The 18,664-nt window shown below is 39.1% G+C and overlaps 1 protein-coding gene and 1 pseudogene across 1 annotated transcript in view; both read right to left on the minus strand.

The window, feature by feature from the left end:
* Window positions 1-307: 307 nt before the first annotated feature.
* On the minus strand, window positions 308-1,703 carry LOC100687394 (annotated as a pseudogene).
* Window positions 1,704-10,403: 8,700 nt separating this feature from the next.
* Window positions 10,404-18,664, minus strand: part of ACADM (acyl-CoA dehydrogenase medium chain) — a 30,436-nt gene continuing 22,175 nt past the window's right edge. The window contains exons 9-12 of the mRNA XM_038541645.1: window positions 17,225-17,365; window positions 16,511-16,606; window positions 12,360-12,608; window positions 10,404-11,413 (exon numbers count right to left, since the gene is read on the minus strand). Coding sequence (XP_038397573.1) covers window positions 11,342-11,413; window positions 12,360-12,608; window positions 16,511-16,606; window positions 17,225-17,365 — 558 coding nt within the window. The 3' untranslated portion in view covers window positions 10,404-11,341. The remainder of the gene's footprint in view (window positions 11,414-12,359; window positions 12,609-16,510; window positions 16,607-17,224; window positions 17,366-18,664) is intronic.

Consider the following 18,664-nt stretch of genomic DNA (forward strand, 5'->3'; position numbering starts at 1 on the left):
AAAGACTATTTGTTGGTCAAATAACCCCCAAAGGCTGAAAGCTAAAACACACTGGTCCTGGGGTGTGGTTCCCTAAGAATGGACTGGCGGTGTGGTTGGGGTGATAGGGAAAAGCCGTACCTTCCTACAGAAGATCAGCTGACCTGCTCTCCTGCCCCAAATCTCAGTGAAGGCAGGTAGCTGGGCTTCTCAGAGCAGAGAAGCAGTTTAAGAGAAGAAAGGTAAAGGAAATCTAGAAAAGAACCATCCTGATGCAGATTTATCCCATGGTGTGAGGGGGAGGACAAAGAACCCAGCGGCGCTTCGCTTATCCAGCAATTTCTGTCACTGTGGTGACCAACTTCTCCCCATTCCATAGGGTCCTGGGAATTCATTACAGTCACCGCCTTCGGTAGGAATGAGGACATTCATCTCAGATTTGGCGCTGACTATCTCGCAATCCAGGGAATTCTTGCTCAGGTCAACATGGCAGCCATGTGTTTTGTTGATGGAAATGGTTGGCACTTTACCCATTACCTGAACTTTGACATCCCTCCTATTGATTATCTCCACGATGCCCACCACGTCATCGAACACCAGACCGAGTTTCTTACAGCTATCTACCGTAATGGAGTTTATTTTGCCCTTGATTTGCAATGTTGTGTTGACACATTTGTATGTGCAAGCCACCTGCTTCAGCTCTGTGTCATCAATCACCAGGTTGGAAACATTTCCCTGATTTTCCACTCCCCACTTCTTGCCCTCCAGTTCAAGTACAGCTGGCTCCCTCTTTGTGGTTGGCTTGGGGGATGGGCTGACTCCTGGTTTAGGTGCAGGCAAGGGTCTGGGGCCGCTTCGTACTGGGCCACTCTGGGCCTTCAGGGTGGGGTTCTTGTGAGTCTTCATGTCATCAGATACACGTTTCGGGGCACGCGTGATGTCTCCCCCTGATTAATCTGTGCAAACAGTGCTGAGTGGGAAGCAGACTCATCTGAGCCTGCACTGGTGGGGACTGCTGTGGGGGGGCCTGGTGGGGGACGAGGGGGACCCAATCCAGCAGAGGGGCCCGATGGCGATCCACTCAATTCTTGTGCCACAGGCCCCGTTTGGCCCCAGGCCAGTCCGGTGGTGTGGAACTCCTTACTGGAAGCCTGTAGCTCTGTCCATAAACTCAAGTAAGCTTTGACCCAATCCACATGCTTCTTCCCAACGTCTCTGTACTCCTTGGGGACTCGGTCTGCGTGAAACAGGGCAGCACCTTCATTTCTTTCACACAGGGCCCAGGCTTGGGAGCCATAGCCACCCACCCCAGGGCCTGGATACTCTCGCCGACAGCTGACAGGTGACTGAACAACCTGCTGCCTCGGTTCTTGCCCCGGAAGGTTATCGCTTCTTGGATCTGCTCTGAGATGGGCACCAAGTCGGAAAGCCTACTGCCTGCCGGCTGCGCACACCGAGAGGCTGGGACCAAGAGGGCTCGCCCCAACCTCAGAGCTGTGTGGGCCACGTCCGCTTGTTCCTGCACACCCCCCGGTCCCTGTACTGACCTCGGGGCACTCTGCCACAGGACCGGCAGGGGGTGCGTCAAATGCTTGCACACATGGAGCTGCTCCTGCTTTGGACGCTGTCTCCATCCCACAGGCGTGGCACAGGCTCGGGTCAGTGGCTCCAGGGCCCACTGCCCTCTCTAGTCTTTCCACCAGCTTTTGCACGTCGGCCCCCATGTACCACCTGCTGGGAGTCCCACCTCACCTCCCCTCCTGACTCAGAAGGGAAGCTTCTTGAAAGCAGTTTACTGATTCAAGATCCAGCTGAACAATTACAGAGAACTGGATGAGCCAATGAGGGGAATTTAATCACGGTTACTTATTTAGAATAGTGGTTGTTTTTTTTTTTTTTAAGACTTTATTTATTTATTCATAAGACACAGAGAGAGAGAGGCAGAGACACAGGCAGAGGGAGAAGCAGGCTCCATGCAAGGAGCCTGATGTGGGGCTTGATCCCGGGGTGGGGGTGGGGGGCCCACACCCTGAGCCAAAGGCAGATGCTCAACCACTGAGCCACCCAGGCGTCCCTAGAATGTTGTTCATGTAGTTGTAATGTTCTGTTTCTGTGACTATATGAGGAAGCCCTTTTCAATTTTTTAGGCTCTCTTCAATTTAGTGGACTGTGCTTTTGTAAACTGGAAGTCTAAAATGGTGTCTGATTCTCACGGAGTCCCTAGAACTGAGAAACATTTTCTGAATTTCCTTACATTCTATGGCAACATTCAAAATGAATCTGTACTCAGGTTTAACAGGATATAATTGAACAAATTAATTGTGTAACCAAGGCGATACCTGGTGTGTCATATTTGAGGATAATTCTCATCTAATCAGATTTGATAAGCACATTTTTTAAAAAACAAGTTGACTGTGTATGTTGAGTCAATGCTTACAACGTTGTCCTGGTAAAACTGGAATGATACAGGGTTCCAGTTTTATAGGACGTAAGGAAAGAGCCCTTTTAGGCAAGCCAGGAAACTTGGTAAATTTTGGAGATGCTGAGAAGAGAAATTCACCCAAATTCTTATGTATTACCAGAGAACTTTGGTGCAGAGTTTCTTGGGTTTGGTTCCACAGCCTTGAGATACCAAATTATAGAGGCTTTTAAAAGTCTGATTTGAGTGTCCTTATGAAAACTTACAGACAGAGGTTAATCCTGCAGCTTTAGTAATCGTTCAGCACAGTATGTCTCTGGATTTGCAAAGTAAATTCAAGGAGGCTTACATGGTTAATTAACACTGTGGCAGTAATCTGCCCAAACCTAATGAAACCTATATTTTTGTATCAAGAATAATCTCAGCAGGTTATTTATAATAACAAGGAAGAGGCTGTCAAGAACTTGGAAATGGATAAAAGGAATGACTGAGCGTCCTTTTAGTGGAGAGCGAGGTATTATTTAATGGATCCTGAGGGTATTATCTGAAGGGGTATATACCTGTGATTGTCTTCCTAGAGGCTAGGCTGTTTTACAACTCTGTAAAGTTAGAAGTTAAATTATAGACAATGGATGGTAATGCAAATGAATAATGAACTATAGCTGATTCCTGTGCTCCATGGAAAAGATGAGCCCTTTAGATTTTTTTTTTTGCTCTGAAAGTTATTAGTTTTATATCTCTTAGCAAATTCTTTTTAAGAATTTCAAACTGCCTATATGTGTTTTTCAAATTCTCCCTTATATCAGTTTTGACATCTTAATGAGTTCCCTTCTTCATTAATGAGTTAAATGAAATCTTTAACACATTTTTAAAGTTGTTTCCTGTAGGATTTAATCTACAGTCTCCAAAGACCTTTTGTAGTATTTTCATCATGGGTAATGCATTCGAATTAATGGACTTCATTCTAGAGGCCATATAAAGAACCATTTTTTTTTTTTAAAAAGATTTTATTTATTTATTTGGCAGAGTGAGAGATAGAGAGCACACACAAGCAGGGGGAGTGGCAGGCAGAGGGAGAGGGAGAAGCAGGCTCCCCGCCAAGCAGGAAGCCGGATGCAGGGCTGGATGCAGGGCTCAATCCCAGAACCCTAGGATCATGACCTGAGCCAAAGGTAGATGCTTAACCAACTGAGCCACCCTAAACAGCCATTTTTAAATCTGGAGGAGGGTGGGAACAATCCTTTCTCCCTTTATACAAATTGATGACTGTGGCATATTGCTTAAATATTTACTAAAATTTCCAGAAACATACCAGCTATGTTATAAAACATCAATTCAAATGTAGGTAACTAAGAATTGTTTGTAGTAACTAAATTGTTTGTAGTCTAGGACTCTCCCTAGGCTGGCCGTAATGACCCTAGCCAGTCAGTTTATATAAGTGGCAAGAAATCAAATATATAAATATTCATTCTTAGTCTATCACTGGATCAAAGAAGCAGAGAGAGCTAGGGTACAGGATGAGAAAAAAATGAAACATGACAGAAGTAGAATTGAAAGGTAGAAAAACAGTATTTCATGAATTTTTAAGGACTATTTGGTTCCTAGATCCTTCCTAAAACTGACTCCATTCCTATCCTTAGGACCCATGAGGACTTCAAAACACTTAAAATACATTTGCTCGCTCTTTTCATAAAGTAGCTTAAGTTCATTTGTGACTAAAAAGTCTTGATAGTTATTACATAATTGCTTAATACTTATAATCAAGGGTATCTTAATAAATATCTTCATCATCATATAGCTTTGGAATACATTTATATGTCTGGAGGCCTTATGTTTAAAACTTGTATGTAAATTTTTGGAGTTATGTATTGTAAGTCCAAATCTGCATTTTGAATATATTCTATTTTACTTATAATTTCTGTGTAATACTTTGTTTCTCTTTTTGAATTTTCATTTAAATTCTAATTAGTTAATATATAGTGTAATAGTGGTTTTAGGAATAGAATTTAGTGGTTCATCACTTACATACAACACCCAGTGCTCATCATAACAAGTGCCCCTCTTAATACCCATCATCCATTTAACTCACCCCCCATCCATTTCCCTCCAACAACCTTCAGTTTGTTGTCTATCATGAAGAGTCTCTTATGGTTTACTCCCACTGTCTTTTTTTCTTTTACGATAGGTTCATCTGGTTCGTTCCTTAAATTCCACATATGAATGAAATCGTATGGTTGTCTGTCTCTGACTTATTTTGCTTAGTGTAATATACTCTAACTCCAACTACATCCTTGCAAATGGCAAGATTTCATTCTTTTTTGATGGCAAAGTAATATTCCATTATGTGTGTGTATAGTATATTGTCCATATTGTCTGTGTATATATATATCTATACATGTATGTGTGTGTGTGTGTGTGTGTGTGTCCCCACCACCTTCTTATCCACTCACTGTCAATGGACAGTTGGGCTCATTTCATAGTTTGGCTATTGTTAATAATGCTGCTATAAATACCAGGGTGAATGTAGCCCTTTGAGTCTCTATTTTTTTTTAAAGATTTTTTTTTTTATTTATTTGAGAGAATGAGGAGGGAGAGCAGCAGAGGGAGAGGGAGAAATAGACTCCCAGCTAAGCAGGGATCCCATGCAGGGCTCAATCCCAGGACCCCGGAATCCCAACATAAGCCAAAGGCAGATGCCTAACCGACTGAGCCACCCGGCACCCCTTGAATCTCTATTTTTGCATCCTTAGGTAAATAACTAGTAATGTAATTGCTGGGTCATAGGGTGGCTCTATTTTTAACTTGTTGAGGAACCTCCTTGCTGTTCTCCTGAGTGGCTGCCCCAGTGTGCATCCCACCCACAGTGCAAGAGGGTTCCCCTTTCTCTGCATCCTTGCCAGCATTTGTTATTTCTTGTGTCGCTAAGTTTAGCCATTCTGACAGGCGTGCGGCGGTATCTCCTAGTGGTATATTTGCACTTCCCTGATAAGCGATGTTGAGCATCTTTCCATGTGTCTGTTAGCCATCTGGATGTCTTTGGAGAAATGTCTGTTCGTGTTTCTCCCCATTTTTAACTGGATTACTTGTTTTTTGGGTGTTGTTTGGGTGTAAGGTTAGGTTGTATATTTGAGACTTTTCTTGTTTCTTGAGGTAGGCTTTATATCACAATGTACTTCTCTCCTAGAACTGCCTTTGCTGCATACCAAAGGTTTTGAACCGTCGTGTTTTCATTTTCGTTTGCTTCCATGTATTTTTAAATTTCTTCTTTAATTTCCTGGTTGACCTATTCATTCTTTAGTAGGATGTTTTTAACCTCCATGTATTTGTGGTCTTTCCAAGTTATTTCCTGTGGTTGACTTCAAGTTTCATAGTGTTGTGGTCTGAAAATATGCAGGGTATGACCTCAATCCTTTTGTACTTGTTGAAGGCTGATTTGTGATCTAGCACGTGATCTATTCTGGAGAATGTCCCATATGCACTTGGAAAGAATGTGTATTCTATTGCTTTAGGATGAAATATTCTATGTACACATTACCTTAAGTCCTTCTGGTCCAGTGTGTCATTCAAAGCCATTGTTTCCTTTTTGATGTTTTTGCCTAGAAGATCTGTCTATTGCTATAAGTGAGGTGTGAAAGTCCCCTACTATTAATGTATTATCAATGAGTTTTTTTGTTATTGTCTATTATCTAGATATCTATCATCTATCATCTATCTAGATCGATAATAGACAATATATTTATATAATTGGGTGCTCCCAAGTTGGGTGCCTCTTTACAATTGTTAGATCTTTTTGATATATTGACTCATTATGATATAGTGTCCGTCTGCATTGCTTGTTATAGTCTTTGGTTTAAAATCTAGTTTGTCGGGGATCCCTGGGTGGCTTGGTGGTCTAGTGCCTGCTTTCAGCCCAGGGCGTGATTCTGGAGTCCCAGGATCGAGTCCCACATCGGGCTCCCTGCATGGAGCCTGCTTCTCCCTCTGCCTGTGTCTCTGCCTCTGTCTGTCTCTCATGAATAAAAAAAATAAAAAAAAAATAAAATCTAGTTTTTCTAATTTAAATATGGCTGCTCTAGCTTTCTTTTGATGTCCATTTACATGATAAATGTTTCTCCATCTGCTTACTTTCAATCTGCAGGTGTCTTTCGGTCTAAAATGAGTCTGTTGTAGGCTGCATTTAGATGGGTCTTGTTTTTTTTATCTTGTGATATCCTATTTGAAGCATTTAGTCAACTTATATTCAGAGTGATTATTGATTGATAGGAGTTTAGTGCCATTGTGCTACCTATAAAGTTGGGGTTTCTGGTGGTGTTCTCTGTTCCTTTCTTATCTTTGTTACTTTTAGTCTTTTTTCCTCAAAGAGTCCCTTTTAATATTTCTTGCAGGGCTGGTTTAATGGTCATGAACTTCTCTAGTTTTTGTCTGTCTGGAAAACTATTTATCTTTCTATTCTGAATGACAGCCTTGCTGGATAAAGTATTATTGACTGCATAATTTTTTTCCATTCAGCACTTTGAATACATCCTGCCATTCTCTTCTGGCCTGCCAAGTTCTGTGGACAGATCTGCTGTGTGCCTACTCTGTCTTCCCTTGAAGGTTAGGGGTTTCTTTTCCCTTTCTGCTTTCAGGATTGTTTCCTCGTCTATGCATTGTGTGAAGCTGTCTATATGTCTCAGTGATGGCTGCCTTTTGTTGCACTTAATGGAGCTCTCTCTGCTTCTTGGATATCTGTTTCCTTCCCCATATTGGGGAAGTTTTCAACTATAACTTGCTCAAATAAATCTTTTGGCCCATTTTCTCTCTCTCCTTCTTCTGGGACCCCTATGATAGGAATGTTATGCTTTAAGAAGTTGCTGAGTTTCCTAAGTCAACATTTGTGATCCAATACCTTTCTTTCCCTCTTCTTTTTGGCTTCATTATTTTCCATAATTTTATCTTCTATATTACTAATTCATTCATCCTTGTCATTGCCTCCAGTTGGTTATGCATGCTGATTATAGAACTTTTTGTTTCAGTCTATTTTTTAATTCTTTTATCTCTGCATTAAGGGATTCTCTAGCATCTTGCTTTCCTCAAGCCCTGCTAGTACCCTTGAAATTGTTGTTTTAAATTCTGGTTCAGGCACCTTACTTCTATCTGTATTGATTAAATCTCTAGCTGTGACTTCTTTCTGTTCTATCTTTTGGAGTGAATTCCTGTGTCTTTTTTTTAGGTCACTGTTTTTGTGTTTAAGAATGTGTGCTAGGCTATTGTGTTTTGGTTGTTCCTCCCCTCAGGTCGGTCCTCTGCAAAAGCTAGATCCTATTTCTCCTAGACCTAGCTGAAGCTATGCAGCATTCTATGATCATCAGTAGACTTGTACACATGAGGGGTTTGTGCTGGTCTCCTAGGGCAGGGGCCTGCATGGCCAATTGTCAGGTAGACTTGTTTTAGGGGAGATGCACCTGCAGGATGCAGGGGAGCAGGGCTTGGTGTGAGTGGCTCCAGCCTCCACTGCGGGGTGCTGTGTTGCTCATTGAAGTTGGTCGGTGCTGATGAGTGGGGATGAGAGGGTGGGGTAGGCACTCTTCCCCAGAGTCTGTGCCTTCTACCTTCGGGAATCCCTCACAGAAGAGCAAATAATCACTTGTGTCCCCCCAGCTTCCACCAAATCCCTGCCTTCAATCTGTGTCCAAGCTGATAGGTGGCACAGTAGTCCTATGTTTTATCTCAAGTGTGCAGCTGGCTTTCAAAACTCCAAATTTTGGGTGGTGTGGGCCCACCGTGGTCCTCTGGCGGAGGGCCGCAGTGCACTGTGGCTGGTGCTGGCTTGTCTTGGAAAACAGCGGCATGACCATATGGCAGCTCAGAGTTTATGGTAATTCACAGCAAAAAGCCAGCACCAAGGTTTGCTGTCCCCAGCCAGGGTTTTTGTTCCTGTGCTAGTGAATAGGGCAACACATTGGCGCCACCAGTTTTTTGTCCCCCGAGAGGCTGTGCCACTCCAAGAAGGGGAACTGTTTCTCCCTGTGCAACCCGGGGATCCTCGGGCCACGTTGCCCACTCCCAGGTCTGCACCTTCCCTCCTCACCAGAGCACCACTCAGCCCACCAGGGACGATGCTGGCGATGGCCTAGACTTCTAAAACTTCAGACTTCGAGCTCTGCTTCTTTAAAAACTTGCAATAGCCAGCCTCTCTCATTTTCCCAGTCAGTGGTTTTGGGGAAGAGTTTTTCTCATGCAGTTCCCTATGTGCTGCTTTCACTCTTTCCATGATTAGGGCTCCTTCCCCTCCAGTTCTTTTCTCCCCCAAATCAACTCTGCAGCTCCTGCCTTCCATGAGGTGGCCATTTTTCTATGTGTGGATGTGCAGTTTGCTCTCTTGGTCCTCATTACTTGGGTGTTTAGAACGATCGGATACTTACCTAGCAGTGTTCGAGGGACGAGGCAAATTTCGGGTCTCCATTCTCCTCCAGCATCTAAACTCCCATCTGTGTGATACTCAATTTATCTTTTTTTTTTTTAATTTTTTTTTGTGATACTCAATTTAATTAGGAAGTCTCTAAAACTCCTTACCGATCTCTAGCTGTGCCATTAAAGTACAATTTCATAATTAAGCACGAAAAGGAAGTCTTTTAAATATATTTTGTAAAAGATTAGATTTTTTGTTTTAAGATTTTATTTATTTGACAGAAAAGAGAGAGAGAGCATGAGCAGGAGGGATGACAGGCAGACAGAGGGAGAAGCAGGCTCCCAGCTGAGCAGGGAACCTGACGCAGGGCTCAATTTCAGGACCTGAGCTGAAGGCAGATTCCTGACTGAGCCACCCAGGTGCCCCTAGGTTTTCATCTTCTTAAATGTAGCAAAAGAAGAAATGTATTTGGCCTTTGTCCCCAGTCCCTGGCTCTGAGCTCCTCAAACCCCTGGAATTTTCCGAGTGTCTGTTGTTATTTATAACCAAACCTTTCCAGAGATGATATGAGTTAATGCCAATGAGGTGACTTAGGGGTGGGGCCCCTAGTTGGGAATTTAGGATGGGGCTGATGACCAAAGACTAAGTATTTAGGTGGTGGTGTTACAGACTGAACGGTGTTCCCACAAAATTCGGTGGTTGAAGTCTTAATCTTTCCCCATGTGACTGTATTTGGATATGGGCTGAGAGAGAGATGATTATGGTTAAATGAGGTCATAAAGGTAGGGCCCTAATCTAATAAGACTGGTGTTCTTATATGAAGAGAAAAACACCAGAGCTTTCTCTCTTCCTACGTATGTGCACAGACGAGAGCCATGTGAGAACACAGTGAGAAGCTGGAACTCTACAACCCAGGAAGAGACCTCACCAGAAACCAACCTAGACAGCACCTTGATCTTGGACTTCTAGCCTCCAGAACTGTAAGAAACTAAATTTCTGTTTAAGTCACCCAGCCTGCAACATTTTGCTATGGCAGCTATAGCCCACTAATACAGGTGGAAACTCTCAGCTCCATACTTGACCTCTAAGAAGGAGATAAGGGCTGAAGACCCTCCATAAAAACTCTTGAATACGAAGAGGTCCAGGAGTTTCCAAATTGGAAAACACACTGAGGTACTAGGAGGGTGGTGCATTGGGAGGAGGTATGAAAACTCAGTGTCTTCCCCTATACCTCACCCTATACATCTATCTCTTCCATTGGTTGTTCTTCAGTGTGTCCTTTATAAGCCAGTAAAGTATGTCAAGTGTTTCTCCTGAGTTCTGTGCACCATTCTAGCAAATTATTGAATCTAAGGGTGGGTCATGGGAATACCCAAATCTGTAGCCCAATTAGACAGAAATGTAGATAGCCTGGGGACCCAGGACTTGTGACTGGTACCTGAAGTGAGTGTAGTCTGGCAGGACTGAGCCCTGAAGCTAACTATCTATTTGGAGTTTGCATCAGAATAGGACTGAATTATAGAAGATTCCCAGTTGGTGTCAGCAACACCATGTAGCATAACATATTTTAGCAGTATCTGATGTTAACTATTACAAAGAGACATCAAATTCACAAACTTTCTTACATTATTTAATATTCATATCTTTTGAGATGCCCATAATACCATCTGGTGAAACATGAGCGGGTAACTTTATGCAGTTCAAAATCAGAACAGGACTTTTTTTCAACACAGTAAATATATCAAGCATACATTATTACACAAAGTAATGAAACTTCCTGAGAGAATACAGATATATGAATAAGCACTCAACAATTTTATTTGTTTCTTTCCATAATGTATGCATGTGAAATGAGATTGTATACAATAGACCAAAGCCTACCCAGGTACCAGGAATCATATAAAAATATTTTAAGGCAAATTTTATGAACTTATTTCTAAATAAGGCAAGTGAAATGTAGATTCGGAATTAAACAAGATTTTCAATAACTTCTGGTCATTGTATGGTGAGAATATGAACATTAAATTTTTTACTATTACAAAACTGAAAATGAATGCTTCCCAAATTGTAGCAAAATGAACTCCCCTAATTAATTCCACCAAGTCTAAAAAGACACTAATAAGTTATTTAATGGCATCCAAATCCTATAATGCTTTCTCAATGTAAATTTTGGAACATTCTGAATACTTTTATAAGCCCACTTTTCAAAAATGTCCTTGGAAAAATACTGAAATCCAAAGAACTTCTGTTACTTTAAGTGGTTAACATAAGAAAATAAATGTACTTTTCTAGGTTAATACAATACAAGTACAATAGTACTAAAGATAACACATAATTTTAATGAAACCAAATCTTTTTGAGAAAAAGTAAGTCATAAAGTTAAACAAAAGTGGAAAACTGATACTAGAATCAACTGCATAGATTTAGTTTGAGTGCTTATTTTAAAGTTTTACCAGAAAAAAAATCTTAAAGCTCTTTCTCTTCTTCCAAGATTAAAACAGTAGATTGTATTCTAATAATTCAGCATTAATCACATTTCTATAGCCATCTCTTTATTTTTTATACCTGCCAATGTGTTCACGGGCTATAATAAGTCTTTGAATTTGTGCCGTTCCTTCATAAATCTGCAAGAGAAAAGGATACATATAGGTGAAATATCTTTAGTACATAAATACTTTGATTACTAAATATTTTGGACAGTACTATAAACCCCATTGCAATAACAAATTGAATCAAACCACATATGGGGTCTGTAATCTATAGAGATTCCGAAACCTGATTTTGTGAAGCCCATGAAAATATATTCTCTAAAGATTAAATTATAAAATGTCATTTACCAAAATTTTGGGAGAGTCTTAAAAACATTCCTAGTAGCCAGCCCTTACTTCCAGTTTAAACCTCTAACCCTAGCAATTTGTTATATATAGTTTTCTCAGATGAACTTCTATCAAATGATTAATACCACTTTATCACGGTCTCTTCATGTTGTTTTACTCCCAAATATGCTTTCAGTTAATTCAATAGTTGTCAAGCAAGAATAAAAATAATTTATCTTAAATGATACACATACTTTCAGGAGAGCAAAGGGTGGATTACGATTAGCTAGGATGTTAAGACTCAAAGATGGGTGATCCAGACACATATGTACATGTCTGTACCATTTACTTTTAGCCTATTCTCTCTTAAGGCATATACTTAAAGGTAACATTCTTCAGTGTTAATTAGTTTTAAAAACTTCAGTTTACAGCCATCTATGATAGTTCATTATTTTTAAAAAAGATTTTATTTATTTAAGAGTATGTTAGTGGGAGGGGCAAAGGGAGAGGGAGAAAGAGAATCCCAATGTGGGGCTCGATCCCACGACCATGATCTGAGCTGAAATCAAGAGTCAGACACTTTTTTTTATTTATTATTTTTTTTTAAGAGTCAGACACTTAACTGACTGACCCACCCAGGTGCTCCATGATAGTTTATTATTTTTAATGGCATAAAATCCCTAAATAATCAGAAATTTGTCATCCATGAGTATTCGTTTACCTAAAAAACAACAAAAATCATTTTTAACCTTACCTGATAGATTTTAGCATCCCTCATTAGTTTTTCTACAGGATATTCTGTATTAAATCCATTGCCTCCAAAAACCTGCACAGCATCAGTAGCTAACTGATTTGCAATATCTGCAGCATATGCCTTTGCTATAGAGGCAAAGTAGGTGTTTCGGCGACCAGTATCAACTTCCCAAGCTGCTCTCTGGTAACTCATTCTAGCTAGTTCAACTTTCATTGCCATTTCAGCCAGCAAAAATGATATTCCTTGGTGCTAGAATTAAAAAGGAAAAAAATTAAGGGTATCTATCCAGTAAGTTTTTCTCCTGGAACTTTTTTTTTTTTAACTTTAAAACTAATTCTGACTTAAAAAGTTATACTCCGCTTCCTCCAATGTTAACATATTACATAACAATAGTATAATGATCAAGAATAGGACATTACCACAGTATTACCAACTAAACCATAGACTTTATTCAAATTTGGCCAAGTTTTCAACTAATGTCCTTTTTCTGTTCAAAGATCCCATCCAAGATTTCAACTGTTACTGAAATAACAGGCTGTTAGGATTCCTCAGTTTCTCCTTATCTGTCATGACCTCGACACTTCTGAAGAATAGGAAGTGGTTATTTTTTTTGTAGAATGTCCCTCAAGTTGGATTTATTTGATGCTTTCTCTGAGCCGGAATGAAGTTAAGCATTTTTGGCAAAAATACCATAAGAATTTTATGTATCCTCCTGGGTATCTGCTGAGACCTTTTCTTTTTTTAAAAAATGTATGTACATATGTATGTATTTTAAAGTAAACTTTATACCCAACGTGGGGCTTGAACTCACAACCTCAAGATTAAGAGTCACATTCTCTACTAAGTCAGCCAGATGCTCCTGTGAGGACTATTTAAATAAAAGATGCTTCTTACCCTCCCTTTAGAAGTTCATCATCCAAGAGGAGACATAAGACAAACACCTTCAATAAAAGACAGTAAGTCTTCTATCAGTTGTATGGCCAAAATGTTATATGATAGAAATATGTTTGCCATCCATTGCTAAGTGAAAAATTCAAATATATAGTGTGATTATAGCTTTGGAAAAATTTATGCATAGAAAATAATAATACAGAGCAAAATGGTCACTGTAATTATCTCTGGACAATGGGATCATGTAGTAGTTTTATTACTTAATTTTGCTTATACTGTATCATAAATTATTCTACAATGAACATGGAATGGAACATATGCTTTTTAAAAATAATACACATTAAAAGAAAGCCTATAGGCATTCAGAAACAAGAATACTAAAATTATTAAAAAGATGATTTGTTGTGGGCAACATCAAAATGGGTTTTGAAGACTAAGAGGTTATAAAAACCACACAAATTATGACTATATACAGACTAATATGTACCAAAGGTCACATAAAACAAAAAACTGAGCTGTTCAATTTCATATATTTACCGTAGAGATGGTAAAGCACACTCGACTTTAGAATGACAAGTTGCTTGAGATTAGCATGGTAATTGAGTCTTAAGGAGAGGCAATTATTAACCAATATAATTAATCCCTATATGGAGCAAGGAGAGTAATATCCTCCTGTATTTCTTCCTGCCTGATTATGCCCATTATTTTAAGCCAATGATTCTTTCAAGTTGTTTTTAGTTTTCACTCTATTTTTTGAATAGGTAATAGAACCACCAGTTTGAAGCTCAAACTTTCCTCCTTCTATCATCCCTGCCCTCCCCAATGCCACTTAATTCCCCCTTAATTCCTGGAGGTAACCAAGTTAACTGTTTTTCATCTTCTCAGAGATGTTGTATATACAGATAAGCAAATACATTTACAGTCTTTCCCTTTTTTACATATATGGTGGTCTACTACGTTGCTGGTTCTCATTTTGCTTTGCTTATAAATAAATCTGATGCTTTCTATAGTGGTTCCGTATAAAGGAACTTCTTTATACTTTTTTTATAGCTGTAAAATATTCCACTGTATGGATGATCAACATTTTGGTTGTTTCTACATTTGGTTGTTTCTACACAATGCTGAAACAAGCTATAGATAGGTCATATTGCACATATGGGAGTAAACCAGAAAGATACATATGAAATACCAGTACAGAATAACCACTGCATACTGGCCCTTTTTCTGATACGTCATCGCAAATATCTTCTCCCATTCTGTAGGCTGCCTTTTAGTTTTGTTGACTGTTTCCTTTACTGTGCGGAAGAAGCTTTTTATCTTGATGAAGCCCCAATAGTTCATTTTTGCTTTTGTTTCCCTTGCCTTCACAGATGTGTCTTGCAAGAAGTTGCTGTGGCCAGCAATTGTACTACTTGGTATTTACCCCAATGATACAGACGTAGTGAAATGACAGGACACCTGCACCCCAATGTTCATAGCAGCAATGTCCAATAGCCAAACTGTTGGCATTTGTGGAAGGAGCCACAATGTCCTTCGACAGATGAACGGATAAAGAACATGTGGTATATATACACAATGGAATATTACTCAGCATCAGAAAAGATGAATACCTAACATTTACATCAACATGGATAGAACTCGAGGGTATTACGCTGAGTGAAATAAGTCAGTCGGAGAAAGACCATTATCATATAGTTTTAATATATGAAATATAAGAAATAGTGAAAGGGACTCTAAGGGAAGAGGGAGAACTAAGTGGTGAAAAATTAGAGAGGAAGATAAACCATAAGGGACTCTTAATTCTGAGAAACAAATACAAAGTTGTAGAAGGGGAGGTGGGTGGGTAGATGAGGTAACTACTAGGTGATGGGCATTCAGGAGGGCACATGACGAGATGAGCACTGGGTGTTATACTATATGCCGGCAAATTGAATTTAAATAAAGCATTAAAAAAAAAAAAAGAATAACCACTGCAGTGTGGGGCAAAAGATAGGTACTTTTGATATATATATTTCCAAAATGTGGTTCATAAGTTATATCGAATTATAGTCCCACTGGTAATAAACAGAAGCACTTATATCACCACAGCTTGGGCAACCTGGTATAAGATGCCTATGTTTCTCTTGTGAGATTTTGATGAAAAAAATCCCAATGTGTCTCATTTAGTTTCTTTTTAGCCCATGCTTTGAGAAATCCTGTTCTAACATAGCTCAGAATCCTGTAATGTCTCTGGCCCACCCGTGACAGTTTCTCCTTTTGGTTTCTGTCTATAGCTCTCATTTAGGGACCTAATTTTTCTTACACTGCTCTACAGTATTTCTCAATATTTGTCTTAAGATTTGTATCCTATTTCCAAAGTAAAGTTAAAGATTCCTGAGTACAGAGGCTATGCCAAACTTCTTTTCTATTCCTGGAAATAACACATGTAGTGTGTAAAAAGACAGACTCTAAGTGACTACCTGGGTTCAAATCTTGGTTCCATTACGTATTAGGTAGACCTAATGTTTTACATGCAATAAATATAAATAAATAAATCTCCACAGTACTGTGAAGATTAAATAAGTTAACACATGTAAAACCCTGAGAGCAGTGTCTGGAACAGAGAAAGCATCCGATTATTAGTATTTTAATATAGTAGGTAGGTGTTCAGTTACTATTTGTTGAATGGATGCAAGAGTTCACAATGGAAACGTATTTAAATGCCAGGAGTATAAGGGTTACCAAAACAGGAATTCACAGCCTGTACGGTGCTTACATTCAAATGGGACAGTAAGGAGAGACAAGAACCAAACACATACATGATGTAATGCTGAGCGGTGTTAGAAACTATGGAAAAAAACCCAAGTGGGATTAGTATATAGAATGTTGGAGGTGTTATTTTACATTGAGTGACTAAGGGAGATTCATTAGTGAAATGAATGAGGAAGTGGCTATTGTGGGGGCAGGGGAGAAAAGGTAAAAACAGCAAAAGGCCAGCGTGGCTGACAGAAGTCCGCAGTAAAGACTCTGGATTTTAGGGATGCCTGGGGGGCTCAGTGATTGTGCGTCTCCCTTCGGCCCAGGGCGTGATCCTCGAGTCTCGGGATCAAGTCCCGCATCGGGCCCCCTGCATGGAGCCTGCTTCTCCCTCTGCCTGTGTCTCTGCCTCTCTCTCTGCGTGTCTCTCATGAATATATAAAAAAAATCTTTATAAAAAAAAAAAGACTCTGGATTATAGTCTGAGTGTGATTTGAACATAACAAATACAGTCTTAAAATTACCTCTACAAGCAGCTTTCCAAAAGTCTTCCTCTCCAGGGCGTATTTGGTAGCTTCATCCAAAGCTCTCTGTCCTAGTCCCACAGCACCAGCTGCGACCTAGTATTTTAACATTTTACAAAGCATAAATTCATGCTGTTTTTAAAACACAGTACAATGACTATTTGCCTAAAATTCTAAGTTAAGGATTATACAAAGAGAAGGAATTTGTTGCCAATTCCTTCAGGCAACAAAAGAAGGGGTGGGGGAGAACAAACATTTAAATTTATATTTTTTATGAATTAAAGGCATTTGTGAGGCACAGGATCATAGCCTAGAGAGTAGACACTTCTTCCGTTTAACAAGGGAAAGCTTCTTAGGGGAAATATTCCTAATGAGTAAAGGAAGAGGAAATGAGCACATATCAGCAGGAATGATTAAGTATGGACTGCCTCTCTGTAAATCTAGCAGTGACTACAGTAATTTTTGTATTTGCTAAAATAATTTCTGTAACAGTCAGCAAGCCAGCTGAAGAATTCTAAAAAATAAAGAATAATGACAGTATCTCTCCATCTTTAATAAAAGAAGTAGATATTAAAAAGGGAATACACACACACACACACATGCAAAAAGAAAGAAACACATACCAAATATTCCATGTCAAAATAAAAATAAAACTACTCAATGTAATAAAATAAAAAATCCTATAAGGATTGTCAAGTCACTGATATTACTTACTGGAGGTCTGGTTTTGTCAAAAGCTCCCATAGCAATTTTGAAACCAGCTCCCTCACCAATTAAAACATTTTCTTTAGGCACTTTCACATCCTCAAAGACAATTCCTCTTGTATCTGAACATCGCTGACCCATATTTAGTTCCTAATAAGGAAAACAATATATGTTAAGGAACACGTTTTGAGCTAAGATGAGGTTTTGCTTTAACCGTTTTAGGATTTTTTGCAATTACCTAAAACGGGTTGACAATCAATGGCTTCTAATGCCCGTTTTGTAAAAAGAAAATTTTATTAGAATAGAGTCAATACCTATTTGTTTACGTATCATCTATGGCAACTTTCTTGTTACAATAGCAGAACATTAGTTATGGGACAGTAACTTTGTGGCCCTCAAAACCTGAAAATATTTATAATCTGGATCTTTAGGAAAAAGGTTGGTCAAATCCTAGTCTAAAACAATGTTTCACAAACTTTGAATCCAAAACTAGTCTAATGGTCTACATGTACGTAATACACTACAACGACAAATTTCATGTCTGAAGACTACCTTTTTTTACTATGAATGTCAGCTTAATGGAGCTAGCAAAGTAATGTACCAACTCTTTCTTAAATTTCAGCACCCCCAAATTTCCTTGTGCCCCTTTTAATTCCCTTTACTCCCAACCTGAAGCAACCAATGATCTAACTTCTGCCCGTGTAATTTTTCCTTTTCTAGAATGTCATGTAAGTAGAATGACAACAGTAAGTGCCTTCTATGTCTAACTTTTCACTTAGCAGAGCGCTTTTGAGATCTACCTATGTTGCTGCCACTCAGTAATTTATTTCTTTTATTGCTGAGGAGTATTTCACTATGTGAGTGTACCATATATCCACTATTTATTCACCATTGATAGACATTCCTCTTTCACTCCAGTTTTTAGCAATTCTATAAAGTCACTATAAACATTTGTGCATACCCCTTTGTCTTTCATTTCTCTTGGATAAGTACCTAGGAGTGCTGGGTATGTGGTTAAGTGCATATTTAATTTTATAAGGAATTTCCAAAGTAGCTATATTCCTTCAACTTTTTATTTTGAAAAATTTCAAACCAACAGAAGAGCTGTAAGAGTAATATAACAAATACCTACATATGCTTTACTTCAATTCACCAATTATCATTTTGTCACATTTGTGAGTGTAACTATTAGTACTATTTGCTGAATTATTTGAGAGGAAGTTGCAGATACAGTGACTCTTCTTAAGGAAAACAATTTTAATCTCTTTTAATGAACTGTGAGAAGCAGAGGAAATGGGAACACAGAGCTGTAAGCAAACTCTTTAATTTGCTTAGTTTAATATTAATAGTCTGCTTCTAGGCTCAAAGAAATGGTAACAATAGAATATATAGTTTTACCAAGAAAGAAACCAACATCTCTTTTTTTGGTCTGTAAGTCAATAAACTCTA

This window comes from Canis lupus, chromosome 6 (genome assembly GCF_011100685.1).
Source record: "Canis lupus familiaris isolate Mischka breed German Shepherd chromosome 6, alternate assembly UU_Cfam_GSD_1.0, whole genome shotgun sequence".
NCBI classification, from domain to species: Eukaryota; Metazoa; Chordata; class Mammalia; order Carnivora; family Canidae; genus Canis; species Canis lupus.